The 23010-nt window shown below is 38.4% G+C and overlaps 1 protein-coding gene across 1 annotated transcript in view; it reads left to right on the plus strand.

The window, feature by feature from the left end:
- DPP10 (dipeptidyl peptidase like 10) overlaps positions 1 to 23010 on the plus strand; it is a 298673-nt gene that overhangs the window by 249023 nt on the left and 26640 nt on the right. Inside the window, exons 10-16 of the mRNA XM_075152780.1 lie at positions 2054 to 2151; positions 11167 to 11290; positions 13407 to 13445; positions 14766 to 14873; positions 19172 to 19263; positions 20295 to 20342; positions 21059 to 21180. Of these exons, the coding sequence (XP_075008881.1) occupies positions 2054 to 2151; positions 11167 to 11290; positions 13407 to 13445; positions 14766 to 14873; positions 19172 to 19263; positions 20295 to 20342; positions 21059 to 21180 (631 nt within the window). The remainder of the gene's footprint in view (positions 1 to 2053; positions 2152 to 11166; positions 11291 to 13406; positions 13446 to 14765; positions 14874 to 19171; positions 19264 to 20294; positions 20343 to 21058; positions 21181 to 23010) is intronic.

Here is a 23010-nt window from a genome sequence, read left to right on the forward strand (position 1 = left end):
CTCCATTTAATGCCAATTTAGGTACCCGTTAAACATCATTAATTGATAACGAAGCTTGTGGTATAGCAACAGAGATGGAAGAAAAAGGTTTGGTCTTTATTATAGAATGAAACCATCGGAGAAAATTATATCTATGATTAAAGAATAAAATTAAACCCATGTGTGTTTGCGAATACTGGAACACGCGCATCTGTGTACATGTCGCGCACAGACTATATTCTTCAAAAAAAAACATGAAAAGGGAAGTTTAAATTTTGTTAAATGCATTGAGAACAAAGTAAGATTTCAATGTAGAAAGTTCTTGCACTACTGAACAGATGTTTTGGGTATTATACAAAATTTATACTATTTAAATAGTCACGAGGAGACCCTGAGCGGTAGAGGAGTTGAGGCTGTTCACTGTTGAGGGAGAGATGCGGATGTGAGTTTTTCTACTCGGGTAGAAAAACCACCTCCAGCTGCCCGAGCCCACTGCAGGCTGCGGGAGCGCTCGGTCTTCCCCCGCTGACCACAGCACCTCCCCAGCGGTAGGGACAGACCTTGTGTCGAGCCAGAAGCCGCCGCTGTACAGCGGTAGCTCAGACCCACCCACGCCGCAGCGTAGGGCGCACCGTGGCTGTTCGTAGCAGAGACCCTGCGGAGAGGTAGCGCTGTACTTCTGCGCTTCATGTTCAGGGGCTCGCACAGATCTGGCCGTGCCCTCTGTGAAGGCGTGCTTTAGGGTGTCTCTCTACAAATCGTGCTCATGCTGGATGGTAATTACTCATGGCAGCCCTCCCAGTGAGGTACTTGGATACCGCTCTGCAGTCAATGTAAGGTTCAAAGGATATAAGGAGACTGCAGTTGTGTCCTAAGGACTTGATCTCTCAGTGGTTTTTTTCCACAGTTTTGCATTTGTGTAAGCTGTGTTCATGAAAGGCATGCCTTTGAAAGACCACGTTTCTTTTGAGGCAAATGTAAAAGTTTTTATGAAGAAAAAAAAAAATTCCAGGAGTCTCGTTAAATCCATTTTCAAATTTTTTTAGCACTAGTAAAAATACAAAATACCACTTTCTTGTCCCCCATATCATCTCATATATTTTGAGATAAGTTCAATTTCTAAAGGGAGTTTAAATACCCCTGTAAAGAGCCAGATATACAACTCTGTAGTTTATTATGATTAAATCTGTAAAATCAGTGATTTTACCTTGTCCTTCCAATATTAAACAGGAGTCAGCCCCATTGAGAGACACACTTTTTATTCGCCATACCCAACGACGCTATATAGTGTTGTGTGACTCCTGTGATTTACATCAAAAAGAAGCTTGAATAATATGGCTAGGACAGGGAGATGGGACTAGTAGCATCTCCTTGCCAGCCCTGCAGAGCCTTGCCTTTTATCGCCAGTCCTTTCTCTTCATCTCAGGAACCTCCCTTAGTAATGAGCCATGGTCCTGGGAGGAGGAGGAGTCCCACCTCCCTGTAGATCCTCAGGACTTATCACACTCTTCCCAGTGGATATGTATCAAACTGCCATTTTATTCCCCTTTAGCAACAAGCAGCATTTTGTTTCTCTTAGAGCTGGGTCCTGAACAGGGTCAAAAATAGAGGTTTCCATCTCAGCACGCCAGGGAAGGAAGACTGTGGGAAAAAGGTAAAGAAAGAGGAGGAAGAGGAGGAATGTTATTCCAGATAGAGGACAGCTTTTTGGAAGAAGGAACAATAGTGTGTGGAAAAGACTTTGCTGGAGGCTGGGTTTAACTGCTGGTTTAGGAACCAGCTGTGTTTTTGCAGCTGACTTTACTGAACTGGGCCAAACCACTTGTAGTGTTGGTCCCTTGCTCTGCACAGGGAGGTCTGCCATCGGTAAAGGCAGTGAGAGAATGCCTCAATTAATACTTCATATTTTTATCTGTGTAATTCATATGGCTCTGAAATTGTTTTTTAAAATTTAAGATTTTTAAATTGTAATAATTTCTCATTATTGTAAAGATACTGAATTATGTTAATGAGTGATTCTATTTAGCTGTCACTGATTCAGTGCCTCTAAAGCTCCTATTTTCTTTTTTCAAAGGCAGGTCAAACCAACCCAACAATAAAGCTGTTTGTAGTTAATCTGTATGGACCAGCACATACACTGGAACTGATGCCACCTGACAGCTTTAAATCAAGGTATAGAATTTCATTGTTTTGAAACTCATGTTTAATTTAACCTGACTGTCTCTCAGGCTAATTGTTGCTTTTTTACAGCAGCACAACACTTATCTTTGACTGAAATGCACTTTATCCCAGTCCCCGTGGCTGAACATAACAATGGTAAAATAAAATACAGCTGTATTGGATTGATGCTCCTCTTAAAAATCACAGGGATCTGGTATTTGCTCATGTTTGATGTCCCGAGAAGCTCCAATTTACTTGAAATATATGAAATTAAGAATCCTAAGCTATGGTCAAAGGGGCTGAACACCGCCCTGTTTCAGAGGTTGTTACTGCATTCGCTCCCAGCCTTTCCTTGCTGTGTGCCAACTTGTTGCTTTCAGTTTCTGAAATGAGATTGCAGAATATAGAAGCGTATTACAAATGCACAGAACATGTAATCAAGGTGTTCCCTCGTTTAGAGAGAAATATTCTGAACTTTTCAAATCCAGTAGGTTACAGAAAGTCTCGTTTCTCATGATGGCTGACAGATGCAGTGAGGTGAAGAAGGTGAGATGCGGTGCCACCAGGTCCCATAGACTAAGGAGGGCTGTGCTGTGTTTTTCAGGACAAACTGCTTCACAACCACTGACCTAATTTAACAGTCCCTTTGACTTTGAGGCTGAAGAAATGAGGTCTGGCTGCAACCGGTGAATCTCCTACCTTAAGCTGAGCTCCCGATTATTTGTCCTCACTTTGAGGTGCCTTGAAACTTTTGTTTAAGGGCAAGAAAATTTTCATCCCTTCCCATATGCGTATTCCAGTTTGTAGAATTGCAGTTTTATTGATTAAATTCCCATTGTGATTTCAGTACGCGTTAATGATCTTCTAAGCCTAAATTATTATACAATGTAGGTAATAATAACAATAAAAGAGTTACCACAGTCCAGATCTGGCTGCAGTCTAAGAGCCAGGGAAGTGCAACTTCCTCTCGTCACTCAGGGAATTTTCTGATGGGGAAAGATGTGGAAAGGATTGGCAACCATAAAGCTACCTCTAGCTAAAAAAACCCCTCTGACTATAGTTGCTGGTTTTGCAGTTCCTACAAAACCCAAAAGATTTTTTGGTAATTGTTCCCAAAACAATCAGAATGTTAACATGAGCACTGATTCACAACTCTTGCAACCAATTTTAAGCTGGCGTAGTTCTCTTCTACGCAAAGTGAGGTACCCTAATTTAGTGCAGGAGTAATTTAATGGTGAGTTATGCCTTGCAGTTATTTATGTCAGCTGGAATACTTACTGATTGTGTTAGCGAAAGGGATGATTTTGTGCTTTTTGAAGTATTTTCTTTCTGTTGATGGGCCACTACTGAAAAACGTAATAAAATCTCCTGCTGCTTGCTAAACCTTCATTAATTTAAGTGGTAGTGTAAGATCTGAAAGAGATTCCTTGCCATCAAGATTAGCATCTTAACTCTCTTAAACAGCATTAAAATTGTCCTTTAAATGTCAGAAGGCACGAAGAAATGAAATGAGAAAGCAATGTGTAAATCCCCAAGAAAAAAAAAATCTTGAAAATGTTGTTCAGGTATTATGGTTTCACTCCAGATTTTTCAGATTCATTCTTCCTCCCCAGCAGATTGAAAGTAGAAGCAAATGAATGAATATTGGTATCTTAAAACCTTTTTTTGCATCCTGAAGCTGAAGGCTAGCAGTAGCTCAATTTGTGGAATTTCTTTTGTGAGCCTTCAGGGGCATCTTTGCCAGATTTTTGAGTCCTTGATAAAGATATTGTTGCTGTTTAATTGCAGTAATATTCATGTTTAAAATTCTGTTTTGCTGCTGTATTGGAAGACAGAGTAAAACTATTTAAACCTGGAAAAAGTTAGTTTCATCTTAATTTTAGCTATTAAGGTATAATGTCTGTGCTATAAAATTTAGAAAAATTATATAGTTGTCAGCCAAGTACGCTGTAAATCTTACATTCTGACTCGGGATTTGAGTAGCAGTCAGTCATCACACTGGTCATCAATCCATATATATCCATATATCAATATATATACAGGTATGAAGAATGAGCTTTGAACAAGCCTTTCTAGAGTGGAAATCTTTGGAGTTTGTAATGGTTGGGAGGGTTTTTTTAAAGTATTAGCTTTTTTAATAAAAGTGGTAGCTACTTTTAGCAGTCAATTTTTTTTAGTACCTTACTAATCCATTCGTTATGGAGTCATTAGTAAATAGGTCATGGGAGTTTTTCAGAATTAAATGGAATGGGACACTACCATATATAGTTTTATGGATCTTTCAGGGCAGAAACATTTTGGAAATACATATTGTACAAGTCATAAGCAACTGCTATTACGGGAGAGATTCACTCTTACACAGAGAAACCACACAAATGGGTAGGGAAGGGGGCTTCTGTTACTTATAACCACAAAAAGTAACTTTCAGATTCTCAGCTCTCCCCAAATTGTGTGCAGTGCAGGACCTCTGAAGACAGAAAACTGTTTCTCTGATTTTTAGGGCATCTGGGAACTTGATGTAAGATTGAGTAAATTCAATTGTTCTGCCTTCATTTATTTCTGGCAGTGATTCTATAAAGGTGCTTGGTAGTATTTCCTAAGGTTTGTTCAGGTTATTCTGATACAAGGATAGCAATAACATGTGTAAATTTACTCCTGGAAGTTTTATTTTGTGGAAAAATTTACCATTTACTGTGCACTGTTAATGCCACAAAAAGACTGACGGTCTTCCTTTAAACATGTGGTTATATTCTGTGGAATTACTGTTTCCCCCTTGGTGTTTCCATTCCACATGTACGATTACATTATGTTTTCTTCAGAGGCAAACATGATTTTGTACTGCAAGGTTTTTTTCTCTTTAGTCCTAGCAAGCCAGTACACATGTAAGATGAAATATGTGTGCATTCGTACACTGCTAGCTCCTGAAGTTCCAGTTGGAAAGCTTATACCTCCTGCTGCAAACCTTGAAAAAGCGATATGGTGTGCAAGCGGTCAGTTCAAACCACTGCACCTTAGGACACCTGAAGAATCCTTGTAACTGGTGATATTTAGACATAAGGTATTAATATGATATTAAGAAATTATGTAGGCTGATTTTTCAAACCCCATGCTTGAATTTAGACCTGTCAGGCAGAAACATTTCATTTCATTTCCAAAGTGAAAATTGCTAAGACAGAGAAAAGGTGAAATAACACATGAAAGAAGTTGCACTTGAGTTATAGAGTAGAGCTGTGCTTCCATACATGATGAAAAGATTTTTCTGCTAGGACTGTGTATTGGCTCTCAAAAGTCTCAGCGTGGGGGTCATCCACTGTTTGCTTTCTGCATTCTTAGCCACAGTGAGCAAGCTGCATTGGCTCTATACTATTCCCAGCCATTGCTGATCAGGTGGTTTTATAAACGCGCTTTAAGAAATGAAGTCAGTCCTTTTTCTGCCTTTTTCCAATAATATTTAAATGCCTGAAAAAATGCTAGATGTCCACATTCTTATTTCATAATATACCTGCTTTTAAAGAGACTGAAATACACAGTCAGACCCTTCTGACTTTGTATGACAAATTTAAATCATTTGTATTGATTTTAATTAATCTTTTTTAATGAAACTGAAAACACTTAAGAAATTGAGTTTGCATAAATTCAATAATGCTCTTACAAGCCGCACCAATGTTTTTATTATCCACGCATTTCCAAATCAACAAAATCATTTGGATATTTATGTACTTCTAGTTTGAAATCACCTTTTGAATCTAGAAAGGTTGGTTTTATACTTCTGGCAGCCAGTTTGTCTGACCCTCGCTTTGGAATAGAAAGCTTATTTGATTCTAACTGGAAATGGGAAAGATGGGAGAGTGTGCTATTTGGTATTAAGAAAACTGGGTTTTACTTTCTGCTTTTCTTAGATGTGCTATGTCTAGTCACTTCTTTCATGCTTCTGCCCCTCCCCTCTTCTGTAACTTGGCAATAACACTACCTATCTCACAAGGTTAATGTAAAGGATTAATTCACTATCATACCTTATAGCAAAGGGCTATAATCTATTCAGCCAAAGCCTACAGGATAAAAATATATTCACATATTTTATTTTATTGATGCTTTCCCACACAATGCCAAGGCATTTATTGATTATTCCCTTCCCTGTTCAGTGGGAAGAAATGCAAGTTCTGCACATGGGTCAGGACAAGCGCCTGGGTCAGCAGGGGCTGGGACCTGCTGCCTGCCCAGCCGTCCTGCCGAGGGATTTGTGGTGGGGCTGAAAGGGAGATATCGGCACACGCTTATTGTCACCAAGGCTGGACCCTGTTCTAGGAGGATTGTGGCCAGCAGACTGAGGGAGGTTGCTCTGTCCATCACCTGTAAAGGCAGAGCATCACCCACACCAATTTGGGGATTCAGGGTGGACGATGAGAGTCCCTCAGTGGGCTACCGAGATGGTTGTGGCCAGGGCCCATGGTTGCGAGGAAATGGGGAGCAGAGCTTGTTAGCCTGGCTAGGATGGTGGCCACCAGCACCCATGGGAAGGGGAGCTAGAAAAGCTCCTTCCAACCAAATACCTGTGGCTTAGTCTCAGAAGAAAACTGCAGTACATCCATCAATGTATGCATAGATAAAGTCGTGTATAATATACCAAAATATTGACAAACTGTAGTTACCTTGGCTACCGTGCAGGTCATGTCTCAATTTGTGATGTTTTCCATGTGTGTTTCTGAGAATGACATTTTCTATTACTATCTGTAAATTCTCATATGCTTTTAAATATGCAACAATATAAATAATTTAAGAATATAGTAAATATTCTAGAGCATTGTGCATTGGGCAAGTTTCTGTTGTTTACCTTCTTAGCTAACAACCTGCCAGCAAACTAGTAGAGTGAAATAGGTTGGCTTTCTTTAGCTGAACCGTGTTGTATTTATTATCCAAATCCAAATTATTAATACCATCATCAAAAGTAAAGTTCCTTTTTCCATTGCCATAAATGTTAAATGTCTTCCAGCTATTCTTATAAGCTAATTTCTTTCATAATCAACTCACTGCCTTAAAGTTAGAGCAGATTTCTTCATTATATGGTATGAAGTTGCAAAGTTTAACTCTTTTTCTTGAACAGTTTCTTATTTTAAAGTTTAAAACTGTTTTTTTTTTCCCTGTGAGGTTAGACTGTCTATTTCAAATCTAAGTATCTAATGTTCAAATTTAATTATGATTGTAACTATACTTCCAGTGTAATGCAGTGCAAATCCCTTTCCTTTGTTCAGCTCATTGTCTCTGTTGACTTTGCTAAGCACTTACAATAGCAGCCAGCAAGATACACACATATGTATCTTTCTAGTTACAAGCATCCCAAAACTTACAAGTGAAACAAGACGTGCGGGACATTCTTGAGTGATGATAAATGTATTAGCAAACTGTTAAACTACTTCCATAGAACTGTGTATCAATTGAGATAATCAAAATAAAGGAAAACATTCTATAAGAAAGAAAGATTAAAAAACATTGGGTCTTCAAGCTTAGCAAAGGATGATAAACACCTTTGATATTTAACATGTTTTTTATCAGCAGTGAAAAATGAATCCAGATTTCATCAAGTTACAAATCTTTGGAAAAAAATTAATTGCCATATGCTCAGGAAAGACATTTGCTTTCTTAACACCTACAGTTGGAAATTTTTTTCTCGCTGAATATCCTCCATCCCCCTCAGGCCACAAGACCTGACGTTCCTCGGTGTGCAGCACCTCCTCAGCACACGTGAGATGTTCCAGCTCCTACTATTGAGCTGACTGTATACATGTCACGTTCCTGGTTCACAGACCTAAGGGAAAACTGTACCTTCTTTATACTGATTACCTTATATAGTTGCCTGAGGCCAATTTGAAGCCAAGCAACACATTTAAATATGAATGAGGAATCAGAAGTAACTCTTTGGTCAAGGAGCTTGAAGCTCTTGTTTTTATGCATCGCCTGGTTCAACCCAACTTAGAATAAAGTGAGTCATGTACAAGCTCCTTCAATATTGACTGATGATGGGGTGCTGTGGAAGGAGACTGCCTTTTCTGTGTTTTCAGTGTTTTCTGTCTGCTTTTATATAGACTAAAGAAGAAAACAATCTCTTTGGAATTTAGAACGGAAAAAATCCTAGGACAAATGAGAGGGAAGAGACTCTAAAAAGATTAGACCATGAAATAGGGACTGGCTAAAAAACAAAAGGCAGGTCTGTGAGACAGGGATTGAATGAGGGTTTCTTGACAATCAGGGATTTCAGTGGGAACCCAGAGAGCTGGTGAGATGGTGAGGATAGAGGAGATGGGTATCAACAAAGGGGTTTTATGGTTCCCATGATCATCTTATAGTGGCCCTGCTGTGAGAAAAGGGATCGATAAGGAAAACCCTGGAACTACAAAATGTAGGAAAAAGAAAGTTAGGATGGGGTGAGGAGACACAGCTTGAATAAAACAAGCCACAGCAAGAGAGAAAAGTCTGCTCTTATTAGGCCAATTGAATGCTAAAACTGGATTCTGTCTCTGCCACGCAGCCTCTGTGTGATACAGTGAGTTTAAACTAAGATTGCACAGGCGATCAGTAATTGTGTTTGTTACTCTGTGGACATGCAGTAAATTAATCCACAGTCTGATTTAAGAAATGTTCCTGAACAAGGATGAAAGTTGTGCTCTGAACATGCAAAGTGCTGTAGAGCACCCGTTTAAATGGGTATCAAACTGAAGATCTAAAATGAGTGTAAATTTTTATTTAATATCTTGCTTCAGTCCTTTGTCCAGAAAGCAATCATAGTCTTTCCTCTTTAAAGTGCTGTTGTGAAGAAACTTTATGTATGTACAGATGCAGAGCGTCTAGTAATGCCAGGGTATGTGTGTATTTGGGTCTGGAGGGAAAGAGAGAGTGCTTATTTTCATTACTAGAACAATAGATTAGTTGCAAAAAAAGCCTGATAAATTTGGAGACACAAACTGATAGCAGCTTCTTCGGAACTAAAACAGTTTTTGCCCTGCAGGCTTCTCTTTTTTTATTCAACTGTATCAGCCAATCTAATAAAACATATGATTTTCTTCTACAAACTTCAACGTGGTTATATCTGTTGACCTGCAACAACACTACTCTGTATGTGTGTATGTGCACTGTATACATGAAACGATAGTAGTGAAATTTGAACATATTTTTATGCATAGTTGATGAAAGGGGGGAAAAAAGGAATTTTAAAATGATCTTTTGCTTTCACTTCAGTGATCAAGAAGTTTATGTCAGTGATGGAAGATGATGTTGTGGTTTGATTTGGAATATTAATTACTACGTCAGCTGGATTCTGAATGATTAAATCTCCTGTTTCCATCCCTTGCTGAAGACTTGTTCAAATGGAACAGCTCAGGCTCTATTTTGTAGAATTTGGTTCTGGGATAATTTGGGCTTTGTTGTCAGTGGATGCTGTCTTACCCTGATGTCTAAGTACCGGTAGAGGGAGGCAGTCTGTATACACGTTTTGAACATTTCCCTTTGGCTACCGTCGGGCTTCTGTGGGCAGCTGCAGTGGTTTTGGATGGCCTTATGAAGGCACGACTGCAGAGGGAGAAGTTTTCAGCTCTCGTTTCTTGAGTTCTGCTATGGGCAACCAGTTACCTGAGATTTGGTGTTGCACTCTTTGGTTTGTTTGTTGGATCATTGCCTTGTTGGCTGTGTCACCTGGTCTCGTGTTAGATCTTGTGTTATTTTTGGCATACATATTTGCTCCTCAGTAAGTTAAAAAGCTTTTTAAACCAAAAAATGTAAGTATTAGACTCAGAATATGCCTGAAGTCACCATTTCTAGTCATCATTCTGGTATCCACGTGTGAAAATATTTATCTTACTAAAAGTCAAACAAAAGTAAAAGCCAAAAGAGAGTTGGGCATATTGGGTTGTTGAGCAATGTTCTTCAAATATAGCACCAGGCCGAGGCTGGGTGAAGCTGCAGGGAGTTGCTGTCTCCTGCATCTCCTGTGTGCAGCATCAGAGTTGTACACAACTTTGCTGTTGGTGCTGCTTAGCCTCTTTGATCTCGTAAGAAGGCTTTTGAATGTTTAATTAAATATGTGTTGTCAAAGAGTAATGAGTTCTCCATCAGTATTAGATTAAAAGCCTAATCATATGCAAGCTAAGACCCTTGTTTTAAAGCGGGGCTGAGTTTCCAGACAAGTTCGCTCCACTGTTGCACGTAACTCAGCTGGACTGTGAAAGCTGCCAGCTGCCACGAGTAGAGAAGTGAAGCAAACAGCCTGGCTGGGATGACAAGCTGCAACAGGTCTTCTTCTGTAACATCCCCAGCCTGACAGCCTAACAGGATTTGGGGAGGAGGGAGGCAGATACTCATGCCGTTAGTCTGTGTCTTCCCAGGCACAGACTAAGCCTCCCGTGCTCAGGGTCGTTGAAGGACAGACAATTTGTCTGATATTATGAGCTATTTGTTAAAACGAAAGCTGACACGCACTGATACTGGGTGTGACTTCCCTTTATGCAGAAGTCCCATTATGAAATACTTGATATTTTATAACAAGTGACGTTTTAAAGTGGTCTCGCCTGCCCTCTAGCATTACAGACCTTTTTGTTTGTTTGTTTGTCAGTAGGGCTGGATTCTTTCGCAACAATGTGTGTCTTCTGAAGGTCTTTTGGTATGGGAAAATACTGGCTTCTGTTGGAATTTAGTGTTCGTTTTTAAGTTGGCTGGCCAGTACATGGTTCATGTGCATTCGCAAATGGATGTTTCACAAGTTTATGCTTCGCATTTGGTAAAGTTTATATATTACCAATGGCTGAGAAGGAGGTGCTAACGGAGTACAGATTTCCCAGGGGAACAGCGCACTAGGACTGAACCTTCCCACTTGTAGGAACACGGATGCTGGGCATTTGGAGTTATTTTCTCCATCCCTCAGTACTGATACTGTCATGCAGTACAAATCCAGCATTTGATGAACTGTATATTTTTTAAACAAAACATGTCTAATCTGAAATAGGAATGATCTGAACATTGTATTTTCAAATGTTTACTTAGGGAATATTACATCACCATGGTGAAATGGGTAAGCAACACCAAAGCTGTGGTGAGATGGTTAAACAGACCTCAGAATATCTCCATCCTTACGGTTTGTGAAACCACAACTGGGGCTTGCAGCAGGGTAAGTCGGATTTTTTCCTAAGCGCTCTTTTCAAGGTTTCTTGCTACATTTTGTTTTCATATTCAGAAAAAGATTTTTTGGAAATCAGTTTGCAGATGCAGTAGTTGCAAGCTGAATGTAATTAGTCAACAGGGAGGAAATAGATGTGAGAAAATTCCAAATCTGGTGAAATGATTTCATGCAATTAGCAACTTTGAGTGACATTTTCAGAATTACTAAGCTTTGTTCATTCATTAACATCAGTGGAAACTGCAGTTGCTGAACAGCATGTACTTCGGATATCGCTAGCACAGTGACAAGTTTGTCTTCCGTCAGATATTTTCAGCTGCGTGGTTTCTCCTCTCTCCCCCTACAGAGTTTCATTTCAGATCTTTCTGTCTCTCACAGCTTACATATGTTTAAGGAAAAGGTGTAAAATTCTGATAATTCCTGCAAATTCGATAGCAGAATTAAATAACTTCAGAAAAAAATAAAATTGAAAGGCAACAGGGGTATTTCATTTTGAATGTAAGCCAAGCTGAAATACATTTTTCTATTGAATCCAGCCACATCCCATCCCTTGACCCAGACTTTGACTTCTGACACTCCTGCATTACATCTCTCCATTTTCACAGTCAATCTTGCATCTTGAATGCAGTTGGCCACTTTCCCATTCTGAGTCACCATCTCTTTCCAGAACCAACTAAAAGTATAAATATTTTCTATACGTGCTAATATCAGTACCAACAGATGCTCCAAAACAGAGGGTATAATTTAGCAGTGTAAATGGTTATGAGTGATTAATGTAGGTCTGTTTGGCCTCTGAGTCAAAAGGCTCCCATCAGTGTCTGCTACTGAAGTCAGTCATGTTAAAGTGTTAGGGATTATTTCCGAGCTTGTCTGCTTCTTCTGCTACATATTGCAGGTTGCTTTTCCTGACTCAGAAACTGTGAATAAGTCCCCAAACTATGGATTAAGATTGTGAACATGGGGATTTGTTGATTGGATTGCTTTTTACCTGGTTCCTGCAAGCCTTGTGCCCTTTTATTAAGAAAGTCGGTCGGGAATCACTGTGAGCAGTCGCTTCTGAAATGAAACCCTGGTGTGCTCCAAGGTCAGTTGGACTCGTCTGAAGTAGGTGGCCAGGGAGCTGTAATCCAGGACATAATATAAGAGAGAGAGATTGAGAAAGAAATAAAGTGCAGTGAAGCACCCTATAGGTGGGTGAGGAAGGATAGCCATGCTCACTGCACTGAGCACAGCTCAGATAGGGCTTGTGCTTGTAACCCGGGACAGTTCCTCTGCTGGGATAAGGTGATGCTCTTGAATTCAGTAATGGATGAGGAAAGACCATATTGTGAGAATTGAACATTGTATCAGACCATTTGATTTCAACTGTAAGCCTATTTTTTTTTTTTTAAATTTTTTTTAGCATTTTGCACATGTTCTCAATTCCAAAAAGTACTGTATAAAACCAGCTGCTATAGTAGCTTCAGATTTTTCATTTTTCAGGCCATATATGTACAGATGCTTCTATAGCTAATAAATTTTCATGACTTCAGTGTGACTGTGACAATTTACAACAGTTGTCATATATTCTATATTTTTTCCCAACAATGTGTGCATGGTATTTGGGTTTTTTTAAAGATGGCGTGATGTGAAATATGAGTGTGACCGATAAAAAACAATCATTTGCATTTTTTTTTTTTTTCTCTTCACTAATGCCACACTACAACCCATTAAAGCAAGGGATTGTGATTTGAAAAGGTCTCACACTTTGAGCTTGATGCTGGCTGTTTGCCCAGCGTTGATGAAGGACCTAAAATATCCCGTTGTCAGATGATGCCTAGAGGTAAAAAACAAATAGAGCTGCCTGTGTAAAGCTTCTTGATAGCTAATCAGAAAGGACTGAAAAAGGCATTCTTAGGTCCCCTGTGGTGTTCTACCAAAAACTCTGAATAAAGCAGTTGACTTTGTAATGAAATTATTGTTTGTTTCAATGTAAGTGCCAATGAAGAGATGTGAAGATTGTAACACAGTAGAAAAAAAACCACAAAATAGGTAAAGACCTTTTGCTGAATGTGGGAAATATTTTTGATCTATAGCTATTCCATAAAAGCAATTTTTTCTTTTTTAGAAATATGAAATGCAGTCAGACCTGTGGCTTCCTAAACAGGTATAGTATAAATACTATTTCTGGGTGTATAATTGCTTAGTTGTCATTTTTATTTAATTATATGTCATTTTATAAGCTATTAAAATCCATTCCTTTTAAAATTCAATACTTTTCAGGATCCTAAATTAATTTAACAGCTGAGGATTATAGCAGTGTCTGTGTAAACATTCAGATGGCAGCTTGTTTCTCTGGTAGTGGGAATCCTGTCACTTAGCATCACACAGAGGACATGTCACTCCCGAGCTGACCGTGTCAGTGGTGGAAAGAGATATGCGCTTCCAGAGAGCAATTCAGCCCTTCGAACTGAGACACCTGTCTGGGTTTCGGAGGCAATGTTCCCTTCAGTTTCCAATCTCTGCATTCAGTTAAGTAAGCACTTAGATGACCAGCTGATTAACTACCTAACTCGTGGATGGATAAAGATAGATCAGACGAATCCCATTCCAAGCATGTCCTGTATGCTGTGCTGATTTTTTTCTGATTAAAAAATAACGTCACCAAATTAAACCCAAAGGAGTTTAAAGATTAGAGGTCATACGGGCTATAATCGGAATGCATAAGAATATTTCTGAATTCATACCCAGAACAATATGTTGAACTAATATGTCAGCAAATGATTCCATTTTCATAGCTTCAGAAGAGCTATCCAATAAATGGATGAAACACATTCTATTTAAAATACATTTCAGGCTTCATTTTGCAATGTGCAAATGAGAAATCATTTTTAAAAATCTGTGCTTTTATAGCAAGCCGTTTTCCTTTAATATTTTTGTGTCAAGTTAGACATAGAGAGATGGTATCACATCAGGCTACGATTTATGGCAAGACCATGATTCAGAATATCACTTCATTGTGCTTATTTTTTCTATAGAACTTTATCAAAATCAGTGAGTGTTAAGCATGTACTTAGTAATGTTTTGCTGAGTCCAGACCATGGAAACATTTGTTCTCCTCGTCACTAGTAGGACTTATCTCTTGTCATTAATTGAATGTCTGTAAAGGAATGTATCCTGGAAAGTCCCGCTGCATTAGGGGTCAGACTACCAGACTGTTCATTGGGAGGGAGAGTTTTGCAAGGGCTGTAACCCATGCTTTAGGACAAGATTGCACAATGGTAACTACTGGCATGAACTACATTTACTTTTAGCCACCACATTTTTGTTAATCTTAGCAGAATACATTTAAAATCTAAGGATTTTTCTCCAGTTTTCTTATGAGCACAGCAACTACCAAAACCAAGGAGACAAAAAACCTAAGCTGATGGTTTTTTAAGAAGTTTAATGGAAAGTATGACAAACTAACACAATCTTACATTTACAGAATGAAGAACCAGTTTTCTCCAAGGATGGCAGTAAGTTCTTCATGACTGTACCAGTGAAGCAGGGAGGCCGGGGCGAATTTCACCACATAGCCATGTTTATTGTTCAGGTAAGGTTTTGGTTCAGGCTATTTTTAATATCCTAGTGGTCATCTAGGACTTTTACTGAGGACACATGACCCAAGCAAAGGCTTGCACTTCAATAGAGTCTGAACACTTGTGTCGTGGTCATTTGTCCTGTCCAGGTTGTCACTTGGTGCAGAGGGACATATTTATAACTTCTTGCAGAATAAGTGGAGCTCGCTCTCTTTTCTTAGACCTCTGCTGTGGTGCCACGTAAGGTCTGTAAATGAAAGGTGTTTCCAATGTACTCTTTCTGGAAGATTTCATGTTTTCTTTGTACCTTTATAGACAAGCAGAGATGTTTTCTTGTTAAACCCTTCTGTCAATAATAATGTTTTATAGCCACAGAAATTCAAGAGACCTGCAGAAACACTCATTTTACCCTCTTTATATACACTATATATGCATAAGTATAATTTGAAATGTCAATTCAGAATATTCATAATTCTGGTCTTACACATGACAGCAAAGGGAGACAATACCCGAAGTTAAAATTTTGTGAAAATTAGGATTCTTTTATTACCCTTTGCAGCATTTTCCAGTGGCTTCCATTTCCCAGGGTCATTGCTTTTTCCAAAGAAGAATCTGAAAGAAGATAAATTTGCACTACGACTTTGAAGGTCACCAGTATGAAGTTGTGATGAACTAATAAAGGAAATTATGCCCTGGAACGGAACACTCCAAGGCATCTATTTAAATCAGCAGAGCATTAATCCAGGTACTTTAGCAGAGCCATATGACATAGGAAGGATTATCAAGGTACCCAAAACATCAAAATAGCAGACTTGGCACCAGGCAACTCTATTATCTCCCTTTATGACAGTGTTCTGGTATGAACATTATTAAGTCTGAAATATGTTCACAGTGTACTGCAGACAGAAAAAGAGCAAAAGAACTTTAATGAAAATTTAACCTGAAGAATCAAGAACAAGATACTCATTTACTACAGTAAATACATCAAGAAAGAATCAGACAAGAAAAAAGGGATCAAAGACATGTCAGATTCTATCTTCTAAAGAAAACAGTAACTCAGATGACGATCTGGTAAAGGTGTACTAATATAGTAACCACACAAAAATTCACACCGGAACAAAACCATTTAGTCAATGAAGTCTTATTTTGGTTTCTTTCCCAATATGAATAAGTATCTTTAAAATACGTGAAATAAGAATGATGTAGATCTGAAAATTAACCTGGAGCATTCCCAAGGATGTTACAGATATAATCAAATTTACCTTAAACCTGTAGGCTCTGACATTTTTCACTATTAAAGAGCCCAGGAAACTTGATCCTAATTCAGGAAAATATTAAGCAAAAGATTAAGCCCACTTTTGTACAATGAGATAATTAAATATATACCTACTTTTAAATACATATTTTAATCCCACCAGAATAATGTCTAAAGTCAATCTTATGATTAAGAGTTTAGTATTCTATCCCTTTTAGTCAGAATTATAGCCCTGCGTATTGTACAGCTCCAAAAATCCAAAATATTTCTATTTTGACCGCCATCACCATGAATAAACAAGTCTGAATGGTATCACCAATGACAAATTTGGCTTTAAGTATATAGCTACACCTGAGAAGAAGAAGAAATGCGATATTCCATGTATCAACCATTATTCATCCATAAGCAACATTCTGCGTGGTAATGGGGCTGATACAGAGCAATAAAGGACAGGAAATGTGTTTATATGATGTGTTTTACACACTGCATTAATCTGATTGTCCATTATTTCTAAAGCAAACATGGAGGCATAAAAATTATATTAACCGTTGCACATAAAGTCTTTTGTCACATCAGATGTTTGTCACACCTTGTGAGAGCCACAGCGGCATAACAGGTGCCCTGCAGGATTTAATGCAGTCGGCCGGTACCCAGATGATCACAGTTTTTTCATGATGGAGCTCAGATAACGTTGGAATTTGGCATTCAAATTCTCGTTACTTCTCTGTACGACTCAGTACAGATATCAGCTCATTAACAGAAATCAGCCTCCAAGGGCAGGAAAGTTAAAACACAGAACCAACGTGAACATACAGTGACAAAGAAGTAAATTTTAATGGCTCGCTTTAGATCTATTTAGTCACTGAGGCTTATTTGTCAATCTTGCAACAAGTGCTGACAAATTGTAGTCTTTCTTGGGCTGCATTTCTTTGACTGTGCTTTAGAAAAGCATGTGTCAATGATATAATCAAAGCAGGTTAGCAGAAGCATCTAATTAAATCTTCTTGCAAGGGGAAGTTACTGTTTAAAGGGTTACTGTCTATCATATATTATTTACTGTGTGAATGTAGAGGGCTAGATGTGTGTTTTATTGTTTTCAAATGCTTTTAGTAACGTATGAAATATTTAAAAGAACCTAATCTCAAAATGGGATTGAATCGTGTTATGTATCTAGAAAATTCTTACTTGGGGTTTTGCAACTCTAGAAAGTCTCTTTTTTCCAACCACAAAATAACAATTATAAAGTAACTTTAATGGATCAAGGCAAGAACTTCCTGCAAGCTTCATAAATTATGTATTATGGCTGTAACCTTGAAAAATAACCATGTTTATTAACGCTTGGCTGGGCTTTTTATTGCTGTTTCTTGTTAGATTCTGTGATCTCAATTTTTAAATATCTCTTTCAATAGTTGCAGCCTCTCTCTCTAGAGAAGAAATAGTCACCTATAATAAATCACTAATTTATATTTTAATCATTCCTGGAGACGGCACTGAATATGAGAACCTTCCTGAACAAAGGATCCATCATCATAAACATATGTACAGCACCTAGCACAACGTCCTGATTTCAGTTGGTCCTTGCAAGACTTGTCATAAAGTTACTACATCATTTTTTCTTTGTGGATCTGTTAGAAAACAGATCAGTTCTAAGGGACTTGTTTCTGCCTTGTCGTTTCCAGACATGTCTCATAGGTGTCCTTGAGCATTTTCTGCTTCTAGTTATTGCTGCTGTTGACGTAGAGCTCAGAGTTTACGAGGTACGGTTCAGAAATACAGGGATTAAAAAAAACACTCTTTGCCTTTATGACTTTTTGGAGGACACGTAACCACTGGGGCCACTGTGGTTAGGTATGGACTGGTGCTCCGGGTTCACAGGGTGCAAGGGCACAAAGCACCATTAAATCCTTCCTCTGACCTCCTTTGTAACTCCAGCTGCGAGGTTTCACCCACTAAAGCTGAAATTTAAGCTGAAGTATCACTTCCTTTCTTTATAACATTTGTCTTGAATTTGAAAACTAGGTATGTTTATATCGAGGCCAAGCATCATAGCCCTACTACAGAAAAAACCACTCTTCAAGTATGTTCATGGTTGAAGTTTTAATCTTCAGAAGCCTAAGCAAGAACTTTACCTTTTGCACTAGGAAGCACTCTCAAATGAGCTTCTCACTCTTCAGGTTTCATTGTTTTTAACCTGTGTCTGATGAGGAGTCTGCAGCTTCCAGCCAAAGAGTTTGGTTTTACCTCAGGGTAGATATGCATTGCATCCTGATGTTTCCTAATTCAGTTCCTGGTGCATCGGCTGAGAAAACTGCCATCACTTTCTTTGAGAGAGAGGTTTTGCATTTCCCCGTGTAGCAGTTATTTTCCTAGGGTTGCACTGGGGTAGAAACAATTTATGAGAGGGAGCAAGGGGTGCTCCCCAACTTATAAGCATTTGGTTCAGTTGCCAAAATTGGGAGGCTACACTTAGACTCTTCTTATAGACCCTGGATAAAGCGAGGCTTCTCCAGAGTGCGTGGTGGAGTGGGGCCTTTAACTAGGTTTAGACCCTGTGAACTTCTGGTGCGGTGCATTTTTCGTAGAGGTTTGCCTGCCTTCTCGGATGAGGGTGGTGGTGGTGTCCTGTCTTGGCACAGCATCTTTGCGGTAATCTTGGCTCAGTACAAGCATGTGATAAACGTGAATGTTTGGTGCAGAGTTTTGGTTACAGGGGTCTGTAACCAGACTCCCCTGCTATGCCCCTGTAAAGGAAAAGAGACAGTAAGAGAAACAAAACTTAAGTATAGGACTTGTATTGTCTATTGGCATGTGGGCAACTGAAAGAAAAATTGTGATGGAAACTCAGATGATTTTAATGACTTTGAAAAGTTTATATATGGGAGGGAAAGGATACTTGAAGTTCAGGCCTGTCAAAATGTGAGGTTTGTGATTTAAAGATGTTATGTGGCACATTAAAGTTTAAAAAGATGTAATCAGTAATGACATGCAGACAATCCTGCTAGGCAAAGAAGAATGTAACAAGTAAGATGAACGTTAATATTTTCCATATCTCTCCAGGCTAAAAGTGAACAAATCAGCGTGAGACACCTGACATCAGGAAACTGGGAAGTTATCAAAATCCTGGCATATGATGAAAATACTCAAAAGATGTAAGCACTATTCTCTTTGTCTGTTTATGAAAATATCTGAGTTATTAAACTGGAACCTATTTAACTGGAAATAGTGTATCTGAAATTAAGTAACAATATTTCTTTCATTTTTGAGCATTACCATAAATTTTACACTCCCAAGTACATAAAAGGTAGTTGTCAGACAATTTATCTGCCAGTGTATTACTGCCTGTGTTTTTATGCAGAGGGAAAAGGAGCATACCGTGACATCAGTTGACTCACTGAATTTTTCAAATAAAAGAAATCAACACACAAAACAGCATTAATAACATTTTGGTGGCCCTTTCCTGGATTCCAGGAAAAGAAAAGAAATCATAGTAAATTTTTAGTTGATAAAATCCCCAGATCTTCAGTTTTCATGCTTGCTTGGTTACTGCATGAGATCTCTGGACTTTGTTTGGGGAATTGATTCAATCTCATAAATTCAAATTGTACAGAGGGATTATCCAAAACCCTGATTTTCACCCAGATCACTCAGAGAGTTTCCACCCATGTGACCTTCTCTGTAAACCATTGCCTAGGATGCTAGCTTCTGTCTCTAGATAGAAGAAAAAATCCTTCAACAGCTCAAAAAGGCTTTCGGGTATCATAATGCCTATTGTAATTTATGATATAATTTCATTGTGACCTTTTTCTACTCCTTGGATTTATATTGCAAACTCTTGGAGTGAAGGAGAAACTTTCTCTTCTGTATTTGTAATATGCAGAAAGGGGTCCTGGTTGCTACTGGAGCTCGGGGGCTTTACAGGAATTAAATAGAACCCATGAAATACTGTGTTCATCACTGTTTTAATATGAAATCATATAGCGTCTGAAATAACTACTCTGTATACTGGGTCTAAGTTTAATCGTGGAGCCTAGGTTTATATATAAGTATTTGATCTTCATGTATATTTGGGAATTTTTAATTTTAAAAAATGTTGTTTATGACATCTCTCACTTCTCTAAACACCACCCAAATCAGTTAGTTTTCCAAACTGAGTTTAACTTTGTTTGTCTTTTGGGCACAGTTATTTCTTAAGCACTGAAGAATCCCCAAGAGGAAGACAGCTACATAGGTAAGAAGTACATGGGGCTGCGTTAACAGCTTCTTCATCCCAAGCCGTTAAGTGCTATGATGACGTTCTGTGAGCTTAATTGCTGCTTTGGGGCTTGGGTAATCATTTACATTATGTAAAAATTAGTACACTTGAGCGGTAACAAGGAAAGAATCACAGTTTTTCAAAACTAAAAGTGCCAATGATATTTTACATTTTTTAAAAAATGGAAAAGACTTTAACACAAAATGTTTTTACCACTTATGTCTTCACTAGTCCTTTATAAGCATCTAAAAAGCTAAACCTAAATGCAAGCATGTAACATGACTGTATTTTTAAAAGTAAGGAAAATCTTCTAAATAAAAAAAATATTTATGGGGTCTAATCGTGCAATTTAAAGTGTGTGGGCAAAGCATCTCCTCCTTACACAAACCTCAGTGCTTAAATCTGAAGTTAATGAGGCTTTCCATGGTGTCCTACTAACATTGTTACCCTGCAACACTGCTGATTATTGGAACTCCAGTCCTGCTTTGGGCAGGTTTTGGATCCTGTTCACATTGCCCAGTTTACAGAACAGTAGCCCACTGAGTCATCTGAAAACAGTTTGCATCAAAAAAAGACAGTGATCTTTTGGCAAGTTTAGGGACCAAAACAAATTTTATCACTCTGATGAGCTAATTCTTGGTTTATTGTATTTTATTCCCATGGAAAATGTTTCTGATCAATTTTTTCCCCAGTGTATCAACAGTGGGATCTTTGAATCGTCAGTGTCTCTCATGCAACTTCTTGAAAGACCAGTGCACATACTTCAGTGCAAAGTTTAGCCCCATGAATAGGCATTTTTTACTGCACTGTAAAGGTAAGTCAAATGCACAGCGTGTAATAGTACTGTGTTTGCTTCTGAATTAATGTGTTCCCTTAAGAGGTGCATTAGGCTGGAGTCTAACATTTAGCTCTGTAGTTCTGTACAGAGCTTAGTGCAAGACTGTAAGTAAAGATGTTCTGTGTAAAAGCTAAATAACAAGTGATATCAGAAAGCTGCTCCAATCCTAACCCTTCAGTCCTGGTAAAGGACGTTGACTTTTAAATTTACCCTGAATAAAAATCCTTCACCAAAAAATGTGGAATTTCTAGTGACGATACTATGGTTTGTAACAGCTTCATTATAGTATGTATTGGGATTGATCTTGTGCAACTATGCCTAGTTAAAAATGAGGGCCTGCTTTCTGTAACGCTGTGTCACTATGTGTGTATAAATGTACGTGTACAGTATATCTATATACAATCACACACATATGTGTGTATATATATGTATGTGAGTATCTACCAAAAACCAGGTATGATTTAATCCATGTAGACAGATCCTCTTTATCAATAGAATTGCAATAAATAACTTTTAGCATATTATTGTTAGCTGCATTCCAGTAGCATTAAATGGCATCAATTGGATTCAGAGCTGGTATGTATAAACAGAAAACTAAAACCATCCGACACTGAGAAATTTATAACCTACACCCAGGAAATAAACATTGATAAATAAGTAAGATTATAAAAACAGGTTCAGAAAAGCATGAGACAATCAATAATAAAGTGTATAGCTAGACTGTTGTCCTTGAAATTGCAGTATTTTACAGACAACGTTCTCCCACTATTTTTGCTCAACTAGCATCAGATTGAAAACAGTAGAACACAATTCATCTGAAATACATGCGAATAGCCCATTCTATTTGCATGCACTTTTTCTATTTCTTTTGCAACTGTACATTTTTTTTGCACAAAAATAAAATATCTGCCTGCTTGAGAATTGAATCTATTCAAACAAACAAACTATGAATATATATTGGCTAAAATAAGGTTGTGGGTTTTTTTTTTTTGTGGAAGTACACCTATAATACATAGCTGATTAGAAAAAAAAAATACCAACTGTACGGTTTATACATGGTTAAAGCTGCAGCAGGAGTTATGGAGCTAATCCTGAGGCCCTTATCTGAGTAAAGACTGCACTAGTAATGAGCTCCTCATGGTTTAAGCAGGACTTTCCCTTGTGCTTGACATAGTCCCTGTGGGGAAAGTCTTGGATTCCTGCAAGAGGGAGGGCTGGTAAATCGGGAATTTAATTTGCCCTGAATCAGCAATATGCTAGGGCCCAAAAACAGAGCTTCTTGTTATTATTTTAGCAAAGTATGTTCAGCCTGTGATTTTTAACATGTTCCTCTGATACAAAAATGCGGACGCCGGTAGGAGGTTGCACATGAAATTACTCAGAAGCTCATGACTTTCAGTGACTTTGGAGATGGCAGTTCTCTGTTTGAGCTGGTAAGACTGTAGATCATCCTCCTAGGATAAACCTACACTCCACTGAGTTACAACCGGTAGACTGCTCTAAGCTGCAGGTGTTGGGCAGGGATGATAAAACACCGTCATTAAGTTTTCCTACCTCTAACGTTAATGTATAGTTGTCAACTTGGGGTTATTCAGAGGTGTTCCTTTGTGTTTCATCAGAGCTTGACAATTATGGCAGCAGTGTGGCCTCCATGTACTGCCACAGCTCTGCAAAATGCCTGTGGTGGGGCGGGTATCTGACAGTATCAAAGTTGATGGCAACATCACCGTACAGCAGGTATTAAAACTCTTCTGCAGGGAGTTGCTTGTAAGAGTACGAGGTAAACTGCTTTAAGGAGACAGATGA

The sequence above is a fragment of the Calonectris borealis genome, chromosome 6 (genome assembly GCF_964195595.1).
Source record: "Calonectris borealis chromosome 6, bCalBor7.hap1.2, whole genome shotgun sequence".
In the NCBI taxonomy this organism is placed as follows: Eukaryota; Metazoa; Chordata; class Aves; order Procellariiformes; family Procellariidae; genus Calonectris; species Calonectris borealis.